Below are 23,789 nucleotides of genomic sequence, written 5' to 3'. Positions count from 1 at the left end.
ACAAATGGGATTGTCCCCTTTCATATTTTATAAAATTTCTTTTATACATGAGCTCATATTTACAATGTCCGGCCACCCAATTACAAGTGGGGGCCCAAAACTAGTCTTCCTAGTTTTACTAGCCCTATGTACATCAAATCCTCATGACCGGTGTTACACATGTCCTAAGCTCAGTCATCCGATGTCTCATTTACAATTAGCGCATTGCGTGGTTACAAAAAGATAAGTTGCAAAATGGCATATTAACCGCGTGAAGGTCATGTTAAGCAGAGTGGTTAACATACCCCCTCCCTAAAGCAGGTATGTCCTCTCGGAACTAGTCAAATCTATTGATAATAGATGCAATAGGTTTAGACAAAATCTCAATGGGAGGTAGGAGCGGGAGGGGCTCGATGGAAGACACGGTAGCTGGTCCAGAAAGTGGTCTCCATCATGTCTTCGAAGGTTTGGAGCTGCCAAGCAGGCATCCACATGATGCGCTCATAATATCCGAAGAGCTTATTAAGTGTAGGCCCTTTGTTGATGTCAAATTCAAGGCCTTGGTAATAAGGTTAAAAAACGAGATGGGTTGAGAACCTGGTCAACGGATAAATTCTTTGAAGTGCTTGATCATATGCTCCTCGATGCAGGGATGCTATGCAGATGGGGGCACAAACCACGAGAAGTTGAACTGGATTTTGAGGTTTTTTAGCTGCTCTACATGGAATGTCTTCTAGGCGCACCATCATTGAATGGGGAGGAAGGGCTGGCCTCTACATATGATGACATCTCTTGGAATCATTATGGAGGCAATGTTTCAAATAGGCTTCTATTGAAAAAATCATGTTTCTTCTTCTCTTCCTCTTCAACCTTCTTACTGGCTTTTTCCAGCTACTCCAAGTTCCTCCTATGTTGGCCTTGGGCTAGGGTAAAGAGGTCATAGTCACATCTAGCCCACTAAGCTGGATTGCCCTTGGCAATTCGTCCCATCCAGTTGCATAGTAGAGGACCCTGGTCAATAAATTTGCAACTCCTAGGGGGTTTGAGCAAACTACATGTAGCTCTCTGAAGAGATAGTTAGACCAATTCACCATCTAGCCTTGGTGGACTCTAGCAAAATATGGTGATACTGTAGCAATTGAATCTATTGGTCCACCTAGTAGTAAGTAGAAACTTATGCTATGTTCTCCCACTCAACTCTGTCCTTGTTGGGCTTTCCCTGTACAGGACGCTGGTGAGCTTTGTTGCATTGTTGAGGAGGGGGACATATGGCTGGTCCATATGAGGAAGTGCCAAAGCATCTCGCACCAACTCCACGCTTAGTTGCACCTAATGCCTCTGCCCCTCATTGTCCAAGACCTCGCCTGTGTGTTGATTGGCATCATAGCTCTCTGTGAAATAAAGTGCACTGTAAAGGTCGGGGCCCCATGGTTCCAAAGTGGGCAATCTTCCCAAGCCGAGATGCTCAAGCTTCTGCAGCACTACCGCAGGATCGGAAGCAATATCTCTATAACAAGGTACGGTGAAGTATAGGAGATTATGCCCCACCTTATGATTATTTTTCATCATAAGGGAATGGAAAGTGTGCCCATTTACCTGCTTCATCAAAGCTTCTCCTAGGTGAGAAAGCTAGGTGGGGTTCTTGGCATATTCTTCGAACCGGCCACCCGCAGGTCTCTTCTGTCAGATAGAAGTGTGACAGAGAACTTCTTGGGAGGAGTTGGAGGCGTCTAACATGTTGCTGGCTAGCAAGGGAGTGTGAGAGATCAAGAGAAAAATTTGCAAGAGTTTAGCTAAGGTGAGAGGTAAAAGTGAGGAAATGGAGAGGGGGGTCTGTTTTTTTAGTTATGGGAGAAGGGCACAGACGTGGCAAGTCCAGGGAATGGATGTGCAACTGTCAAGGATTGACTGTGGGAAGTGGAGCAAACGGGTGTGGTAGTTGGCCCAGTGTGAGAGAACAAGCATGGAAACATGAGAAAACGCGCATGTGATCGAACTGGGTAGGCAAACAGGTGTGCACTCATGGAATCAGGAAGGAACATTCGCAGGGAACTTAGAACGGTTGTGGCATTGATTAGGAGTTGGCACAGCAATGGGATCAAATTGAACAAGCGTGGGAACATGAGCAAATAGGCGCAGCACTTTGTTGAAGAAGGAACGACTGTGGAGAACTTCGAACAGGCGGGGCATTTCAAAAGCTAAGGAAGGAATGGCTATGGCAAACTTTGAATGGGCATGGGAAAGTTGGAACGCCCGTGGCTTCTCTTTTCTTTTTCTTTTTTTTCTCTTTTTTTTCTTTTTTTCCTCTTTTTTTTCTTTTTTTTTGTGTGTGCACCCTGTAAATAACAGGTTTTGTACATAGAGGCTATGTTTCCAGCACCTCTTTGTGGGTTTTATACTGACTACGAGCACAATTCACCAAGACAAGGAGTCGATTCCAGTTAGGTGTTGGGGCGAGGTAGTGGGAGTCACTTCTCTGAGGAATTTAGAAGCGGTTGGCAAGGAAGTGCCTGAGGCTGATGGAGCTAATGATGGCATTGTTGTACCTTGTGGTGGTAGCCTTACACAATGAGTGGTCGAGGGGTTGTTGACGTTGAAGGTATATCTCTAAGGAACTCTGTCAGCAAGCAGCATGGGGGTTTCAATTTGGAGTTTCTGCTTACCTTTATCATGAGCAATCATTACGGCAAGTGATGCCTTAGGCATCCATTTCAAGGTAAGGGACGGCTGAGTGACATGATGTGGAAGTTTGTGTTGGGGAGATTTGGGGATCCAAATGTGAGGATTGCCCTCATGGAAGTGTTTGGCGTGGAGAAGAGGTTTCGCGATCCACCACCGAAGAGTTGATTTTGGAGGTTGACATTGAGGGTCTGGTTTAGGGATAGAACTCTGTGGAATGCACTTGGGCATGTGCCTTTCTTGTACCTTGTAGGCTTGAGGTTGGCAAATTGGTTGCTGACATGAGGGACAAGGAGCATTGGATGCCTTTGGGGATGAGGGGGATGGTTAGATCTTTTAGGGATCCACAATTATGATTCGCCTTCATAGTAGCCTTGTCCTACGAGGGGAGTGTCTTAGAAACCCAAAGGCGAGATGATGAGCATTGGGGACTTTTGTCAGTGGTGTTAGCTTTGTTTGTTGGGTTAGTGCGGCTTAATGGGGCAACAGCTTGTGAAGTGGCAATCTGAGCAGCATGAGGTGTTGCCATGCATGGTTGTGGTGTGGGAGTGAGAGGCATTTGTGTGGTTGGCATGAGTAATGGCCTCTTTTTTAGGGGGAGGGATTGGTAGGGGTGAGGTGATTGAATGATAGTGGGCGGTGGAGTGGGGAGTGCTTGGCCTAGGAAAGCAGCGAGAATTGGCTCCTCATCTTTCATGAGAACAGTAACTTGGCCAAAGCCAAGTGCAGGGTCACCATCTGTGCATCCCAATCAATGTGGCATCATTTATGTCCCATCCACCCCCTGCCTAGGAGGATCTCTTCATGCATTGTTCTTTCAGGCATCACATAAAACATCCCTTCCAAGGGATTATTCCCAATGTGGAATAAGAGTGTGACTGTGCCTATGCAATGAACATGCTGTGAGGCAGCTATTGTGATAGTGGCAGGGGTTTCTTTTAGTGTGGGTTCCCCGAGGGAATGCCAAGTTTCATATGACATCAAATTTTATCTAGCCCATGTATCAAAAAGAGCTAAGTTTTGGACAAAGCTTGTCGAGGTGGTCATTCCTAACCACAACCGAGCTGGCTTCACCTCCCAATATTCTTCTAGGCTAAGTCAACCACTTGGGCCATGTTGACCATGATATATTTTTGCCTAAGCTTGGGTTGTTGCCTTGGATTGGGGCCTCTTCTTGCGTAGTTTTTTTTCATATCCTCATGGTTCTTCTTTTGTTGTTTTTTGTCACACATGGCTTTTAAGGTGGCCTCTATGAGAGGTCTGTAGTAGCGTTTAAGTTTGCTACTATTGAAGTAACCACCCATCTCAACACTGTCAAGAGTTTCAATGCACACTCTACGTTTGTGGTGTTATCTCGAAGAATAAGAAAGGTCCTAAGCCTCTAAGCTTGAGCTTTTTCTTGTGTGTTTTGGTACTGAATAAGAGGACGATGTCTCTCTCATTCATCTATTTATCCTTGTGTTGGATGTCAAACCATTCTTTGTGCCTTAACTTCTCTACAATCATGTTGTAGACTGTAAAAAGGCGTGTTTCGTTGAGCGTTTCAAGCTTGAATAGGTGACAACTCAAAGCATTTTCGATAAGATTTTCATGCACTATGACACGTAAACTAGGGAGGACTAAGAACTCCATGGGCATGACCGCTTCAATAACGTAGGTTAAACTGAAATGGGTAGCGTTGGTTGTTGCCTTGTATGAAGTTTGATAAGCCCAAAGTGCAGCCAGCAACTTTGGTTTCCAATCATTTCGGCTAGCCTCCATGGTTTTTATAATAATGGCACATAGGATTTTGTTTGTGCTTTCACCTTGGCCATTCACTTGCAAGTAATATGGGGAGGACTTCCTGTGGGTGACAAGGAACTCTTGTAGGAGGAATTTAATAACCTCATTGATGAAATGTGTCCCGTTTGTCACTGACAGCGTGTAATCACTAACTCGTAGAGAAATTTAGCCATTGATCAAGCATCAGCCTTGCGGGTTGCGCAAGCTTCCACCCACTTGGTGCATGAAAGATCCCTGCCCCCTCTGCGCATTGAATTCTAGGGTACTAGCAGCGAAAGTAGAAACTTCTTGCGTAGGGTAGAGCTTCCCACTAGGGGCCTCACCACTAGGGGGTAAATTTACAAAATTTCTCAAATATCATGGGAATTATCAGCAAATTACAAAATAGACACACCACTTACGCACCCGATATGAAATTGCCTTTTTAACAGATTCAGCTATCTTTAAAATAGAGTTGGAATGAAACCATAGTGTTTCCCATCAGGATCCTCAGTATTTTATTTCCCAATCCAATTTTCAATCATTTTTTCCTCGCGTACCTATGGCATCATTAGCAACTAGAACGCTCACCACCTACTCACACAGGGGCCTTTTCAATAGTCCCTAGCCCATAGTACCTAGGAATATAATCACATAAAATCTATATGGACTCCCCGTTCAAGATTAGCTAGATCAAACAACAAGATCCATGTAAAAGAGCCATGAACTCATCCATTGAGACTAGCAAGGCCAATCAACCAGATCCATGCCTGTGTTTAGAAAACAACTCCAACTCATTTTTCTTTCTCGTCAAACTTCAAGGTATCCTAGGCGACCCACCGAGCAGCATATGGTCAGCACCCTCTAGGCGCCTTCGCAGGTCACCTAGCACTTCACTCATAGGTCGCTTTCTTGGTCCCTCATCCACCGTACAAAAAACTCACCATTTTAATCGAACTGAGGCTGGTCAAGACCTCGACCGACCTTGCCATGCGAGACGTCCTTCATTGACTCTCCGTCCGCTCTGTTGCAACCTTTTCACCTCACGACCTTATTCGACAAGATAGTCAAAATGCTTCCCTAGCATTCTTGACATAAAACAATCTTTAAAAAATAGATTTCATATACAAATATAGTTTCGAACAAACTCCCATTATTCCACGTCATTTTTTATTATTCCACATTCTTCTACATCAATTAGCATCGCATGATTCCACATCCATTCATATCCACTCACATTGTCGTACATCCATTCACATCATTCCATATCCAATCACATCCATTCACATCGTCCTACATCCATTCACGTCATTCCACATCCATTCACATCATATCACATCCATTTACATGCATATCACATCCATTCACATCATATCACATCCATTCACATCATATTGCATCCATTCACATCTATTCACATCATATCACATCCATTCACATCATATCGCATCCATTCACATCTATTCACATCATATCACATCCATTCACATCATATCGCATCCATTCACATCATATCACATCCATTCACATCTTATCACATCCATGTACCCAAATGAATCATTTTCATAATTCTCATAAATTGAATGATTCTAGAAAATTTGTGCATAACCTTCTTTATTTTTTTGACAATTGAATAATGCTCAAAACTTCACTTTTAGCATAAAATTTATTATGCATAAATTCATTCTCTAATGATATAAATTTTTCCATAGCTTCCCTATAATTTCTAAGAAATGATAATACTCAAAATTTCACTTTTAAATAAATAAAATTACCCATATTTTAAAATATGCCAAAAATTTCTCTTTTAATATTAAAAATGTTTGTACCTAGAATATCGTGGGAATTCCTGTTTTGGCATCTAAATTTTTGTGCATGTAAAAATAAATATAACAAAATTTCATCTTTTCTCTATTTAAACAATTATGCATAAATACTGTAAAAGTATTTTTCATAAATATGATAAAAATCATTCTTTTAGCATAAAAATATCTATCCACATCTATCCTCATCACATCTCATCCATTCACATCTACCCATATCCACATCACATCCATTCACATCACATCTCATCCATTCACATCTACCCCGATCCACATCACATCACATCACATCACATCCATTCACATCATATCTCATCTATTCACATCTACCCATATCCACATCACATCCATTCACATCCACCTTGATCCACATCACATCACATCACATCCACTCATATCATATCTCATCCATTCACATCCACCCATATCAACATCACATCCATTCACATCTACCCGATCCACATCACATCACATCACATCACATCTCATCCATTCACATCTACCTAGATCCACATCACATCACGTTCATCCACCTTACATCTCATCCATCCATTCACATTACATCACATCCATTTATATTCATTCAGATCCACATCTCATCACATCACATCCATCCACATCACATCTCACCCATTCATGTCTCATCACATCATATTCACATTCATTTACATCTCATCATATCATATTCACATCACATCACATTCATTCACATCTCATCACACCCATTCACATCCATCACACCCATTCACATCCATCACATTCTTTGCATCCACATCACATCACATATATTCCATCCACATCTATTCTTATCACATCACATTCATTCCATCCATATCACATCACATTCATTCCATCCACATTACATCACGTCCACCTCTATCCACATCATATCTCATTCATTCCATCCACATTATATCACATCCACATCTATCCATATCTCATCACATCCATTCACATCTCATCACATTCATCCACATCCATCCATTCATTCACATTCACATCTATCCACATCCATCCATTCATTCACATGCACATCTATCACTTCACATCTCATTCTCATCCATTTACATCACATCACCCCCATTCACATATCATCACATCTCATCACATTCACATCCACATCCATTTACATCACATCACATCTCATCCACATCTCATCACATCCACTCACATCTCCTCACATCACATTCACATCTTATCACATTCACATTCACATCCATTTACATCACATCACATCTCATCCACATCTCATCACATCCACTGACATCTCCTTACAACACATTTACATCTTATCACATTCACATCCACATCCATTTACATCACATCACATCTCATCACATCCACTCACATCTCCTCACATCACATTCATATCTTATCACATTCACATCCACATCCATTTACATTACATCACATCTCATCACATCTCCTCACATCACATTCACATCCACATCCATTTACATCACATCACATCTCATCACATCCACTCACATCTCCTCGCATCACATTCACATCTCATGTAATCATATCGCATCCATTTACATCCCGTCATATTTATTTACATTCATTCGACTCTACGTCACATCTTATCACATCCACTTTTAGTACTGTTTTCTACTTTCGATATACCGATGGGACTTTTCTAAGTTTCTGCCAATTGCTTGGCCTAATTAAAGGTACTTTTTCTCGATGGATATTTTCATATTCTTTCTCAAATTTCTCAAGTGAAATATATTCAATATTTTTCTTTAGAGTCAAAGATTCATGGGATTTACAAAAATTAATTCTACCCATATTTCCCAATAAAATTAATAATGCTCAAAATTCCACTTTTGATAAATACTCATAATTTGAATTATGCCAAAAATTTCTCTTTTTTCATTTAATTTCTTCGATCTCTATTATCATGGGAATTTCTCTTTTTGCATAAAATAAATTTACCAAAAATTTCTCTTTTTCCATTTAATTACTTAGATCTCAATTATCATGGGAATTCCTCTTTTTGCATAAAATAAATTTACCAAAAATTTCTCTTTTTCCATTTAATTACTTGGATCTCAAATATCATGGGAATTCCTCTTTTTGCATAAAAATAAATTTACCAAAAATTATTCTTTTACCATTTAATTACTTGATTCTCAAATATCATAGGAATTCCTCTTTTCATATAAAAATAAATTTACCAAAAGATACTCTTTTACCATTTAATTACATGATTCTCAAATATCATGGGAATTCCTCCTTTTGCATAAAAATAAATTTATCAAAAAATTATATTTTCTTTAATTATTTATTTATGCATAAACACTAAAATTTTGTTTCCCATGAATTTTATGAAAATCATTCTTTTAGCATAGGATGTCCAATCCTAGAATATGGTAGGAAGTCTTCTTTTAGCATTATGCATAAAAATAAGGTATGTATTATTTTCTAGAAATTTTACTATAGCTTTGTTCTATTACTGATAATTTTTAATTTTTCTAAAACGAATAAGACTTTGTAATACAATTATGATAGAAGAACTATCCTTAAACTTAAATCTAAATTATGGAATTAAATCATAAATTTACCATAATTTTATTAACATAAAAGCAGAAAAATACTATTTTCTTAACCTCTAGCTTAACAAGCTAAGAGTTTGGTTTTGAATTAAGAATTTATCAATGATAAGCATTCTTTTTCTAAAGAATTATCCATAGGAATGACTATTCGTTTGGGAGAGAGAGATATACATAAAAAGCATTCTAAATAAGCATAAAGGTTAACTTTTTGTGATTAATCATTAAAGTTCTTAGAGAAAGCTTGATTCGCATTAAAAACAACTAATTAGAAACTTCTCAAGCTTGAGAGGAGTTGAGAAATGAAATCATTTGAGAATATTAACAAAAACCATGAAATTCCTTCTTACCTCTAGGTTTGGCTTGTTTCTTTATCTAGAAGTGAAGCCCCCAACCAATCAATTGGTTAAGTGAGTTGAGAAGAAAGCTCCAAGAGTTGTTAAAGAGAGAGAGAAGCTCCAAGCTCCCCAAAAGTAAAGGATTTTTAAGGGATAATAGAAAATATAATTATTTTAATGTAATACTGGCATGGTATAGCTCCCAAATTTTTTTCCAAAAGACTAAGGGTCTATTTATAGGTGAGGGAGGCCACTCACCAAGTCCAACTGGGTTCTAGAATTTTCCAGGTTTAGCTTGACTTAATTTGGACAAGATTTGGACTAGTTTGGCTCCCTTTTTGATCTAGTTTGATCCAGGAGAGAGGAGAGATAAAATATCACAATTTTTTTGAATTAAAAAACCTTCCCACACATGTGAAGAAGGTTCCTACCTCAAGAGTCCCCCTCTCCTTACCAAGGTGTCAAAAATTCATCATTTCTCTAAAGTATCTCTTTTTTTAGTAATATCTCCTAATTTTTAACTAATAAAGCTTGTACTCAATCAGCTCATGAGCCTCCAAGCCTCCAAGCCCCTTGAGTGTGCCCCATGCCCCTATTATATAGGAGGGCCCTCAAGTGACTCTTGATCTTCCATTCCCCATGTGTGACCCTTGGATGCCTGACCCTAACCTTAATCCTTAAGGTTAGTCCTAACCCATGCTCCACTAGAGCTTGTTCCCATGCTCCCATGCTCACAAGCTTAATGTGGGTTAGCCTCCTAGTATATGCACACATAATGTGCCTATAACATAGCACACATAATGTACATATAACACTAAGCCTCCCTTGAGTGTGCCCCATGCCCCTATTATATAGGAGGGCCCTTAAGTGACTCTTGAGTCTCCATTTCCCATGTGTGACCTTTGGATGCCTAACCCTAACCTTAACCCTTAAGGTTAGTCCTAACCTATGCTCCACTAGAGCTTGTTCCCATGCTCCCATGCTCACAAGCCTAATGTGGGTTAGCGTTGTGATTTTGGACCATGTAAGATCACATCAACTAAGACCTTTATTGTCATGAAACTAAGTGCTCAAGGATATTTATAAGGTTTCCCTAACACTAGAGAAAGTTGTAAATAGTTTAGAATAGACAAACATTTTGCCATGATTTTTGATGTGATCATGCTCGTGATTTATCATGTCCATGATTATGCAAAAATCTAGTAATTATAGACTTGAGTATTCCCAATTATGTGTAATTCAATATTTGTGCTAATTAAATCCATTTCATGTACTTAAGTTTGAGAAGGCTTGTTGGTGACGACATTGCTCTTATAATGATAGTGTATCTAACTAACCAAGATTCTCCTACCAGAGAAGCCTAGGTTCAACTCACCTGTGAAAGATCCCTGCCCCCTCCACGCAATGGATTGGGGGGTGCTAGCAGTGGAAGTAGCACTTCTTGCGTAGGGCACGGCCCCTCACTCAGGGCCTCGCCCACGGATATCCGGACAAGAGACTAATGCCGCGGTTCTTCCAAAACCGAACCCAGAAAAACTTCCCTCGCCCGAAAAGCACGGGCGATTCCTCTAGGATATTTGTACTCTAACATAGTCAGGGTCATTACTGACCAAACTGATCCGACCGATGAACTTGTGAGTCACTTGGTCAAATCAAGAAAGAAACTTGCACTTGGATCATAGAAACCAACGCTTTTTTCCCCATCGAGAGGCACAACCGTTGATTCTTTTTCCATAGAACACTTGCTATCCAGGATTTACTTCATCTATCGTACTATAACAGAATTGAGTCTCACAGTCTCATGGGTTAGCCAACCGCCCAACCACTGTAGTGATGGGATACAATTAGGAATTTGGTTAGGTTTTATCCTGGGTACCAGGGAAAAGAGTTCCCAGGCCCCCTAGCCAAATAATCATGCAAATTTAACACCAGTCGCACCACTTACACACCCAATATGAAATTGCCTTTTTCACAGATTCGGCTATCTTTAAAACAATCATTTAATAAAACCATAGTGTCACTGATCATAATCCTCCAAAATCTGTGGTTGAATCCTTATTTCCAATCATTCCTTCATCAGTGTATCTATGGCATCATTGGCAACTAGAACACTCACCACCTGTCCTTCAGGGGCCTTTTCAATAGTTCCTAGCTCATAGTACCCGGCAATATATTCACATATCAAACATGGAATCTCCGTTGAAGATCAGCAAGATCAACCAATGGATCCATATAAAAGAGCCATGGACTCATCCGTTGAGGAGACGAGCAAGGTCAATCAACGAGATCCATGCCCGAATTCAAAAGACAACTCTTACTCCTTGTTCCAATATCTTCCCCGACGCACATGTGGGTACCTTCGGCGACCCAAAGCCCAAGCACTGTATGGTCAGTACCCTTTAAGATCCTTCACAGGCAGGTGACCTAGCGCTCCACTCATAGGCCGCTTCCTTGGTCCCTCATCCACCGTAACGGAAGCTCACCATTTAAATCAAGAGGCTAGTCAAGACCTCGGCCAACCTTGCTATGCGAGATGTCCTTCGTTGACTCTCCTTCAGCTGTTGCAACTTTATGAGTTAGGTCTCCACAACCTCATTCTCAAGACAGTCAAAATGCTTCCCTAGCATTATGATTTTTATCTCTCCTCTCTCTTGGATTAAACCAAATCAAAAGGGAGCCAAATTAGGTCTAAATCTTGTCCAAATTCAGCCAAACTGAACCTGGAAAATTCTAGAAACTAGTTGGACTTGGTTAGAGGTCTCCCTCACCTATAAAGAGATCCTTAGTCCTTTGTAAAAAATATGAGAACTATACCATGCCAGTATTATACTGAAATAATGATATTTTCTTTTATCCTCTACAAATTGAAGAGATTGGAGCTTCTCTCTCTCTTCAATCTTCCTTGAAGTCTTCATCAACATACCAAACCAATTGATTGGTTGGGGGCCTCTTCATTGATCAAAGAATCAAGCAATCTAGGAGATAAAGTGTGGTTTATGGTCTTTTTTTTTAATCTCCAAATGTTTCTCTCTTCTCAACCCCTCTCAAGCTTGAGAAGCATTCAATTGAATGGCTTTTTAATACAATTGAAGTTTTTTAATGAATAGTAGTGATAAAACACATAAATTTTCATTTATGCTTAAATTAAATGTTTTTTTTAAAAGCATGTCTCTCTCTCCCCCAAAGAATGGTCATTCCTATGACCTATTCTATATTCAAATGAAGCTTCTCATGAAGCAATTGTCTAATCTAAAAGTAATTTCTATGCTTGTCAAATTGAGGCCAAAGAAGTGGTTTTTTAATGCTTTTATGCTATTTAATTCATGGAAAAATTAGGAATCAAGTCCATAATTGGATATTGATCCAATTAATGGTTTTTCTATCATATGATATTACTAAACTTTATGTTTTCAAAATTATTGAGAATTATCAGTAATAGCAGCGAAGCTATGGCAAAACTTTTAAAAAATTAACACATAAATCATTTTCATTCATAATATGAAAAGAGGACTTCCTAGCATATTCTAGGATTAATTATCCTAGGTTAATTGATTAATTCTCATTACATGACCATGGATAAATTGATTTTAATGTTTATGCATAAATAATTGTTAGAAAAAAGAGAAATTTCTAGTAATTTATTTAAATGTTAACAGAGGAATTCCTATAACATTTGGAATTCCATCATTGAGATGGGAAAAGAGAAATTCCTAGCATATTGGAATTAATGAGTATTTTAATTAAATTCAAAGATGAAATTTAGATAAAATTATTTTATCCATGAGAAATATTTAAATGTTAAAAGAGAAATTCCTATGACATTGGGGATTCCATCATTGAGATGGGTAAAGAGAAATTCCTAGCATATTGGAATTAATGAGTATTTTAATTGAATTCAAAGATGAACACTTATACCCTTGGTATGTACGGGTAGTCACGGTCCTTGGAATTATAAGGTAAATACCATCATGTCTAGGCCTCAAGCAAGTCAGGGATTCCATACAGTTGCGGTACTTCCATCTGAAGACCCAATTACTAATTTATGAATTTCTATTTAAATATCAATTTGTATGAATTTCATCACACAATTTCAACCTTTTACTGTTACTTCACATATTTTTGACATTTTTGGCTTTTCAATTGATCCACTTTAGTCAATTCGCTCTGATACTAGCTGAAAGATCCCTGCCCCCTCCGCGCAACGGATTCGGGGGTGCTAGCGGTGGAAGTAGCACTTCTTGCGTAGGGTAGGGCCCCACACTCAGGTCCTCGCCCACCACCACGGATATCCGGACAAGAGACTAATCCCTCGGTTCTTCCAAAACCGAACCCGGAAAAACTTCCCTTGCCGCCCGGAAAGCATGGGCGATTCCTCCAAGATATTTGTACTCTAACGTAGTCAGGGTCATTACTGACCAAACTGATCCAACCAAACCTGTGAGTCACTTGGTCAGATGTTCAAGGAAGAAACTTGCACTTGGATCATAGAAATAAATGCTTTTTTTCCCATTGAGAGGCATAGCCGTTGATTCTTTTTCCATAGAACAATTGCTATCCGGGATTTACTTCATCTATCGTACTATAACAGAATTGAGTCTTATTTTACAGATCCATTAGTCCGGCCTAACCCCATCCAATCCCATGGGTTAGCCAACCGCCCAACCATTGTAGTGATGGGATCCAATTAGGAATTTGGTTAGGTTTTGTCCCGAGAACTAGGGAAAAGGGTTCCCAGGCCCCCTAGCCAGATAATCATGCAAATTTAATGCCAGTCACACCACTTACACACCCAATATGAAATTGCCTTTTTCACAGATTCAGCTATCTTTAAAACAATCATTTAATGAAACCATAGTGTCACTGATCATAATCCTCCAAAATCTCCGGTTGAATCCTTTTTTCCAATCATTGCTTTATCGGTGTATCTATGGCATCATTGGCAACCAGAACGCTCACCACCTGTCCTTCAGGGGCCTTTTCAATAGTTCCTAGCTCATAGTACCCGGTAATATATTCACATATCAAACATGGAATCTCCATTGAAGATCAGCAAGATCAACTAACGGATCCATATAAAAGAGCCATGGACTCATCCGTTGAGGACCAACAAGGTCAATCAACCAGATCCATGCCCGAATTCAGAAAACAACTCTTACTCCTTGTTCCAATATCTTCCCCAATGCACGTGTGGGTATCCTCAGTGACCCAAAGCCCGAGCACCGTATGGTCAGCACCCTCTAGGATCCTTCTCGCAGGTGACCTAGCGCTTCACTCATAGGCCGCTTCCTTGGTCCCTCATACCGTAATGGAAGCTCGCCATTTAAATCAAACCGAGGCTGGTCAAGACCTCGGTCAACCTTGCTACGAGACGTCCTCCGTTGACTCTCCATCAGCTCTTGCAACTTTATCAGTTAGGTCTCCACGACCTCATTCTCAAGACGGTCAAAATGCTTCCCCAGCATTATTGACATAAAAGAGTCATTTAAAAATAGGTCATAAATACAGTTTCTATAATGAACTCTCATCTTTCACATTGTTCCACATCTGTCCACATTACTTAATCCATATCCAATTCATATGTATTCCTATTCTTATCCAATCACATCATCTTTCATCTCATCGCATCTTTCCTCATTTATCCTGATCACATCTCATCCACTCGCATCTACCCATATTCACATCCATCACACCTCATTCATTTACATCCCATATCATTCATTCACATCGATCTCAATTTACATCACATCTCATCACATTATCTTATCTCATCCATTCACATGCTATTCCCATTTAATAGCTTTCTCTAGGTTGATCCCGACGATAATGGGACTTTTTCTAAATTTCTGCCAATTGCTTGGCCTAATTAAAGGTTCTTTTTTTCGACAACTATTTCCATATTCATTCTCAATTTCTCAAATGAATTATATTTAATATTCCTCTTTTGGAATAGAAGAATTCATGGGATTTAAAGAAATCAATTCTACCCATATTTCCACTTTTGATAAGTAATCATAAATTGAATTATACTAAAATTTCCTCTTCTTCCCATTTAATTTCTTGGATCTCAAATACCATGGGAATTCCTCTTTTTGCATTTAATTAATTGCATTCCAATGTCATGGGTATTCCTCTTTTATCATCAAATAATTCTCATAAAGTAATTTCATCTAAAATAAAATACCCATAAATTCAATATGCTAGGAATTTCTCTTTTCCCATCTAAATGATGGAATTCCAAATGTCATAGGAATTCCTCTTTTAACATCAAATATTTCTCATAAAGTAATTTCATCTAAAATAAAATACCCATAAATTCAATATGCTAGGAATTTCTCTTTTCCCATCTAAATGATGGGATTCCAATGTCATGGGTATTCCTCTTTTATCATCAAATATTTCTCATAAAGTAATTTCATCTAAAATAAAATATCCATAAATTCAATATGCTAGGAATTTCTCTTTTCCCATCTAAATGATGGAATTCCAAATGTCATAGGAATTTCTCTTTTAACATTTAAATATTTCTCATAGATAAAATAAATTTATCTAAATTTCATCTTTGAATTTAATTAAAATACTCATTAATTCCAATATTCTAAGAATTTCTCTTTACCCCATCTCAATGATGGAATCCCAAATGTCATAGGAATTCCTCTTTTAACATTTAAATATTTCTCATAGATAAAAAAAAATTATCTAAATTTCATCTTTGAATTTAATTAAAATGCTAGGAATTTATCTTTTCCCATCTCAATGATGGAAGGGTTTGATTTTTTTGCGAGCTTTATTTGGCGAGCTTTTTGGAGATAAGATAGTTTTATGCGAGCTTGTAAGAAAAATGATACATTTTGGGGTGAGCTTTTATATAATAAGTATTTATGAAAGAGAAATAAATACATTCACATACATACATACATATATACATGCATATTCTCAAACACACCTACCTACCTACCTACCTACCTACCTACATATATACATACATATATACATACATACATATATACACACATTTGTACAATACATACATACGTACATGCATGCATACTCCCAAACATATACATGCATGCATACATACATACCTACATACCTACCTACCTACCTTCCTACATATAAACACACATTTTATGTCAAAGAAACTTAAATATAGACACAAACATACCTATCTATGTACCTTTCTTCCAATATTTATTTCAACACAAGTAAAAACAAGTATACCTGGCTCATATTTTCTTACAAAAAGATTGAGTTCACATTTTCTTACAAGAAGATATATGGAGTACGTGACAGTATACTCTCCATCGCAAATCAAGACAAAAATATTGGGTTCAAATTTTCTTACAAAAAGATTGACTTCACATTTTCTTACAAGCTTAAGTAGGCACAAACATGAGAGGCTTGATTAAAGCTTAAGTATAGGCACAAACATCCTTGCTTTGAGGACGTGATAGTATATTGCCCACTTCCTCTGGTGATAGTGTTGGTTGATGCATTACCATATCCTCATTCTTATGTAATCCCAAAACTGGCAAGAAGACAAAATAGATATGCTTACATGCAACGTAAGACTTTCCTCTAGATTCTCTTTGCATGAAATCAGGACATGTACACCAAGGTTGTACCTTGATGTGTATAAAATAGTCCTCTCCACTCTCACATGCCAAATGAAAAATAGAGTAGGGGGATGGCTGCATTGCACTCTCATTAAGGACTGTCGCTGCCATGGCCTCGGCACTACCAATCCTCTTTTTTGCTTCTTTGGAAATCCAATGCCGCCACTTGGTTGATCTCTTTGTATTCTGTGTAGCATCATGTGGCCTCTTGTCACTTTCTTTGTTGCTCGCTGCTTGTGTGGACGTTTCTCCCACCCCTGACACAAAAGGTTCTTCATGAGTAACATCTAACTTGAACCCTGCCTTTACTAATTTCTCTACCTCTTGGCTGGTTATGTTGGTCCCAACATTCACTTTCCACATATCTGGGTATGATGGCTTGTATATTATGTTTGGATCTACATGCCATGTGTGTGAAACATCTGAAGGACAAAACCACATCATTTGAGCCTTTGGCCCTCCCGGACCAGGATGTCGTCACTCTGAGTAGAAGCTAGGGGCAACAACTCCAATAGAGCTTCCCTGTATGTATGAGTTGCACTTAAGTCTTCCATCAATACCTCCCAAACATTTGACTTTTTAGTTCAATGGGGTTCGTCTAATGGCCCACATTGTGCGTCCAACGGCCTCTTCCTTTACATGCATTTGTCCTCCGCTCATTGTGCCATAATGTTGTTTAGGCTCTTCATGTCTGACATCTTTGTTTCCTCTAGTCATTGGACTTTTTGGTCCTCCCCTTGAAGCGTGACTTGCTGCACTGTTTGTTCTAGATCTATCTCCAAAACTTACTCTTCTTGCTGTTCCCCAGTTTTGACGATGTCTGCTCTGCATGACAACCTGGACGATGTGAGCATTGGTCTACTTCTGTTGTCATCACCCTCTTCCGTTGAATAGTCTCCTTATCTCCATGTAGAGGCCTTGATTCCTCATACATAGGAGTATTAGCTACTGTTTCATGGACCATGCGAGCCACTTGTGGTGGTGTCGGTCTTGACCTTGCTGCCACCCTGTCCAGCAACTTGCTCAAGCTTGGTCCCTCACCTTTGTGCTTCCCCATCTGATATGCATATTGCTTTGCACTTTGTAGTAAAGGGTTTGCCATATCTGAAATGCACGCATCATACAAGCTAACCTTTTCCTTGTATCCTTCACCAGCAAGCCAACTCCCATGTACACTTTCAGATAAGTTTGTTCGAGGGGTTTGTGCTAAATCCACCGAGCTTAAGACCACCTACACACAAGAGGTTTCATACATGAATTCACAAAATTGACTCCAATGCAAATACATCCATACAACATATCATTTCTCCATAAAATTTCTCACCCTTGACATGAGGTCGCCCCAATGTGCTATTCGTACTCCCACCAACTCATCCACGTATCCATTACTAATAGTTTTTCCTCATGAACATGTCCATTTCTCCACCACTTATGAATCTCTTTACTTTTTAAGAAAGCTGACTCCTTATTGGTTGCCAATCTCCATTCTTCACATAAGTCAATATGGTGTTGTCGACTTTCTGCCTTCACGCATTGTTTAGCATGCTTCATCAAACTTTGTTTCCAATGGAATAAGCACGTTCGCTCCCTGTCCTCCATAATGTTGTGCGGACCCCCATTGAAAACGATCCTAACTGCACACCAATTTGACCCTGCTTCATCAGCCACCATAAACCCATTAAAGTGTGCAGGTGCATAACCACATTGCTCCATCGTGCTATTCAGCATTTCCCAAAATAGTACTTGGCTTTTTGTATCCTCCTCCTTCATTTCGCATGTGGCAATTGTCAACAGCTCTTGAACACTATAGGATTTTGGAGAGAATTTTTTTCAATCAGCTATCATTCAAGTTAAATGAAAGAAAGGAAAAAATTGAAGTGCGTAGTCTCACCTTGGGTCGTAAACATAACAAGCCATTGTTGACCAACCAGAAACTCGATGAGTGTGATCAAACAAAACCCAAGACTTTGACAAGTCACCTCCACTATCACACCGCATGCGATTCACCAAGTCCACGCCTGATGTTGGTCCTCGCAAAGACATCTTAAAGACATAACATTTGTCATCAGGGCCACCTTGTCCTGGGAAACGGCTACCTTGTATAAATGAATAGCGAGATCTTCTCTGTATAAGAAGGATGCTATCAAAGCCCTCTCCTGCCGGCATCAATTTTCTTTTCTCCTGGGATACAATGCATCTAAACCTAAAAACATAATTTCACAATAAAGAGAGGACCGAATGTAGAAAACTACATCTAAATATAATTAAGTTATAGAATGAATACTCACCTCTGGTTTTCCACAAGAGGACTCAACTCCTCCAAAAAATTGCAGAGCTCATGATCCCCAATACTTATAGGTAGCTCATCATTTTGATTCATCATGGAGGAAAACAACATATCCTTCACAATATCCATTTGTATTTTTCGAGGACCTGCACTTCTCTGGGCTTTCAACACTTGAGAAACAGCAGCATGTGAGGTATCTTGGTTATGCAAGCTACTTGCTAATTTGGGGTTACATGTGGAAAGAAAGGTTGTCATATATTGTGACAATCTTAGCAGTTTCCAATTGGCTAGGAACCCAGTTTTCATTGGGGAGTGATGCTATGACATGGAGCAGCAAGAAGTAGCCCATAGTTGCTTTGTCGAGTACAGAGGAGCTGTGGTGGCAGCGTGTGAGGTATCTTGGTTATGCAAGCTACTTGCTAATTTGGGGTTACATGTGGAAAGAAAGGTTGTCATATATTGTGACAATCTTATTGTCATATATTGTGACAATCTTAGCAGTTTATAATTGGCCAGGAACCCAGTTTTCCATGTGCGGATGAAACACATTGAGGTACACTATCACTTCATCAAGGGAGAGAGTCTTGCATTAGGACCTCAATGGAAGGCTTCTTGGGCCCTTTTATTTGGCAGTTTAAGGGAGTCAAACCTTTTCTCTTAAGAAGAAACATTTTCTAATTAGAAGCTTCAAAACGGCTACTTTATTTGAATTTGAATTTTGGGAAAAAAATGGAATTTAAAATCTAGCGGATAAAACCATATCATGTAACATATCTATGGAAAGCTCTTGATGCGTAGATCACGGATCTGTAATCTTCGCTCAAATCGGAGCTTGTATGTAGAAGTTATGGAGGTCCGAAAATTGTAAAATTACTCCCCCTCTTTTTGGGAAAAAAAGTGCACCCTTTGACCACTCTTACACCTCTCTTAAAAACCCAACATTTCAGTCCACATGGCAACCCCCCATTTGGCTATTCCTTAATCACCTTGATTAGGCTTGGGCAAATTAAAGGGCCCAAGAAGACCCCATTCACTTCCTAATGGGTAGCCTTGTACAATTGGCCAGGAACCTAGTTTTCCATGTGCAGATGAAACACATTGAGGTACACTATCACTTCATCAAGGAGAGAGTCTAGGTGACATCAACTTAGCCTATGTTAGCATATAGGATCAAGTTGCTAACATCTTTACGAAGACCTTGGGAGCTAAAAAGCTCCGTAGATTTTGAGATATGCTTGGAGTTCATGAGCTGGAGTTGAGCTTGAGGGGGAGTGTTGAGATGTCAAGCTCAACATGAGTTGACACTCACGAGGTGCCTGCGTGATCGTTTGACATTTACATCACTAGCGAGTTTGGTAGCTGGCATCGACAAATCTTCGTTAGAGATTCTATAGCTGGACTACACTAGCTAGTCCACACTTACCCACTCCACTTAGCGTGTTCACATTATGGAGTGCATGTATATAGTACTTTAAAAATTATGTTGTATTTTCCTTATCTTTTGTTAGAATCCTTTTTGTTGTGAAGAAGAAGAAGAAAAATTTTCAGCCTCTCATCTTGTGTGTTCTCTTCTAGGGTTTGTGTGTGTGTGTGTGTGTGTGTGTGCTTGCAAGAGCTCAAGCTCCCTTCTCCCCCTGTATCTTTACAATAATATTCCTCTTCTAAAGATCTTTCCCACACCTTCCAATATGGTTCCATAAACTTTGTTCCAGAATTTCCCATGACATCTATTATTGTGCCAGTACATGCATCTAGTTTTACCAAAAAAATTATTAAGAAGATGGGCATACAAGATGTCCTCTTCCTATGACACTTCTGGTTGTTAATGGTGGGTTGCACATAATTAAACTGAGAATATTCTTTTTGTAATTTTAGAATCATTTCCAAATAATCGTCCATCCATGGGATGTGTCTTCCATGTTTGTACATCTACTTTCAGGATTTGTGAGTTCTTTTGTAGGGTAAATGTGATCCATTGGCATAGTCATGAAGAACCAGTTAGCACTCCTCATAAAAGGTCTACCAACAATCACATTGTACAAATCTGTATACTTAGTAAAGTTCACAATTGCAAACGTATGGTAGTAGCAGAATGAGAAGACTTTCATCTTTAGGTTCTGCATAACTCCCATAGACCATGACATGGTATTGTGAGCCACTTTCACAATGAAGTTTATTTGCTCTAAGGCTAGTTTTTTTTCCCATTTTTCCCAACATTACTTTGTGAGGATACTTACCCTTGCTCCACCATCAAGGACTGCAAGAGCTTCATAATCCTTATGCACCACTAGAAGTGTTGCATTTGTGTCATCACTTTCATCATACTTTTGCATCTGATTAATCAAAATTTGAACTAGTTCTGGTAGGTCGTCTCTTCCTTTAACCAATTCTAAATCTTCCTTGATAGGCAAGGGTAATTGGTCTCACATTAGAGGACTCTTATTGATACACTAGGTAGCTCAACAGTCCCCATCAGGTGTTGCCAGATAATCCCAGGTAATCCCAGGTCTTCCAGTGCTGCTTACTTCCCTATCTAAGTTTGATGGCTATCCCTTGCTAGGCAGCAGTGGAGATTCTCGTTCAAGCTCATAAATATATCCAAGGGTTCCTTAGGCTAAGCCTATGAAACCAAGTGTTAGAGAAGAAGTACCTTCTCCCTTGGCTGTGCTAACTCCTCATTAAGAAGTACCACCAATGTTGGAGAAGAAGTATGCTTATCCCCTGCCAATTCCTCATCATTAAGAAGGTTCTCCATGGTTTCTTCACTACTTGATGATTCAAAAGAATTCAATTTATGCAAAGTAAACATACTCCTTTGTGCAAGCACTAGCCAGGTTGTAAGATTCCCAGCTTTTGAGGTGTGCAGGTGTAAAAACCTCCCCTTCTGATCTTGTAACTATTCCCCTCTTTGAAATAAAAGAAAGATTATGTTTTATCATGTTTTCACCTAGAGAGAGAAAATATCTAGAGAGAGATAATCCAAAATTGAGATATTTTTAGATATAAAAATCCTCCTAGTGTCTGAAATGGGTTCCCCTGAAGCAAAAATTCAAAAAGAACTTTCCAATGTGCATTTGGAATTAATTGAAAATAAGTATAAAGGACCTTAGCCTAGGGGTCTAGATTTTCAGAAATTTTTGGATTATGGTCCAATTAAGGTTTCTATGGGGCCAGTAGGATCAATCCAAGTGTGGGGAGGAGATAAATCCAATTTATAAAAGAAAAACCCCCAAAAATGAGTAAATGCTCACATAAGATGAAGAGTTGACTAAGGACAAGGTTTATTAGTAAAAAAACTATGAATATTACAAAAAAATGAGATATTTTGGATATAATGATTCAATTTTGACACCTTGGTAAGGAGAAGGGGGCTCTTCAAGGAGGCGCCTATTTCACATGTGTGGTGGAGTTTTAAACTCAAAAATATTGTGATATTTTTATCTCTCCTCTCTCTTGGATCAAACCAAATCAAAATGAAGCCACAAACTAGGTCCAAATCTTGTCCAAATTCAGCCAAACTAAACCTCAAACATTCTAGAAACTAGTTGGACTTGGTTAGAGGCCTCCCTCACCTATTAATAGATCCTTAGACCTTTGTAAAAAAATATGAGAACTATACCATGCCAGTATTATACTGAAATAATGATATTTTCTATTATCCTCTAAAAATCCTCTACAAATTGAAGAGATTGGAGCTTCTCTCTCTCTCTTCAATCTTCCTTGGAGTCTTCATCAACATACCAAACCAATTGATTCGTTAGGGGCCTCTACATTGATCAAAGAATCAAGCAATCTAGGAGGTAAAGTGTGGTTTATGGTCTTTTTTTTTTAATCTCCAAATGTTTCTCTCTTCTCAACCCCTCTCAAGCTTGAGAAGCATTCAATTGAATGGCTTTTTAATACAATTGAAGTTCTTTAATGAATAGTAGTGATAAAACACATAAATTTTTATTTATGCTTAAATTAAATATTTTTTTTAAAGCATGTCTCTCTCTCCCCCAAAGAATGGTCATTCCTATGACCTATTCTATATTCAAATGAAGCTTCTCATGAAGAAATTCTCTAATCTAAAAGTAATTTCTATGCTTGTCAAATTGAGGCCAAAGAAGTGGCTTTTTAATGCTTTTATGCTATTTAATTCATAGAAAAATTAGGAATTAAGTCCATAATTGGATATTGATCCTATTAATGGTTATTCTATCATATGATATTACTAAACTTTATGTTTTCAAAATTATTGAGAATAATCAGTAATAGCAGCGAAGCTATGGCAAAATTTTTAAAAAATTAACACATAAATCATTTTCATTCATAATATGAAAAGAGGACTTCCTACCATATTCTAGGATTAATCATCCTAGGTTAATTGATTAATTATCGTCATAACCATGGATAAATTGATTTTAATGTTTATGCATAAATAATTGTTAGCAAAAAGAGAAATTTCTAGTAATTTATTTAAATGTTAAAAGAGGAATTTCTATGACATTTGGAATTCCATCATGGGGGATTTTTTTTGCAAGCTTTTTTTGCTAAGCTTTTTGGAGCAATGAACAAGGAGTCCGAGCTTTGCAAAGGACCATGAACTTACTATGAGCTTTGTAAAGGACCAAGAACTTACTTACATATAAATAACAAGCTTTGAAAGATCAACAATATAAATTTCAGCCTTTTAAAGATCTAGTCCATAAAAATATTAATTCCAAATTTTTTTGATATATACATATATACATATACACATACAAAATATACAT

General features: G+C 38.5%; 1 protein-coding gene across 1 annotated transcript; it reads right to left on the bottom strand.

Moving 5' to 3' along the window:
* Positions 1–1,158: 1,158 nt before the first annotated feature.
* LOC147608050 (uncharacterized) lies at positions 1,159–21,790 on the bottom strand. Its single transcript, XM_086790151.1, has 6 exons — positions 21,686–21,790; positions 21,273–21,368; positions 18,640–18,872; positions 18,211–18,552; positions 1,339–1,486; positions 1,159–1,251 (listed from the first exon to the last, which is right to left on the bottom strand). The coding sequence occupies exons 1-6, from the start codon at positions 21,788–21,790 to the stop codon at positions 1,159–1,161; spliced, it is 1,017 nt and encodes a 338-aa protein (XP_086646277.1).
* Positions 21,791–23,789: the final 1,999 nt, after the last annotated feature.

Source organism: Cibotium barometz, chromosome 54 (assembly GCF_041138505.1).
Source record: "Cibotium barometz isolate CiBa-2024 chromosome 54, ASM4113850v1, whole genome shotgun sequence".
Classification (NCBI taxonomy): domain Eukaryota; kingdom Viridiplantae; phylum Streptophyta; class Polypodiopsida; order Cyatheales; family Cibotiaceae; genus Cibotium; species Cibotium barometz.
This window is presented reverse-complemented; position numbering and strand designations above follow the sequence as displayed.

Bases quoted from the DNA above. Each gene is read 5' to 3' on its own strand.
- LOC147608050 (XM_086790151.1), bottom strand. From the start codon at position 21,790: ATGGAGAACCTTCTTAATGATGAGGAATTGGCAGGGGATAAGCATACT. The intron at 21,369-21,685 runs GTACTTCTTCTC...TTGATTAATCAG, and splicing joins TAGCACAGCCAAGGGAGAAG to ATGCAAAAGTATGATGAAAG. The intron at 18,553-18,639 runs GTGAGACTACGC...AAAATCCTATAG, and splicing joins TGTTATGTTTACGACCCAAG to TGTTCAAGAGCTGTTGACAA.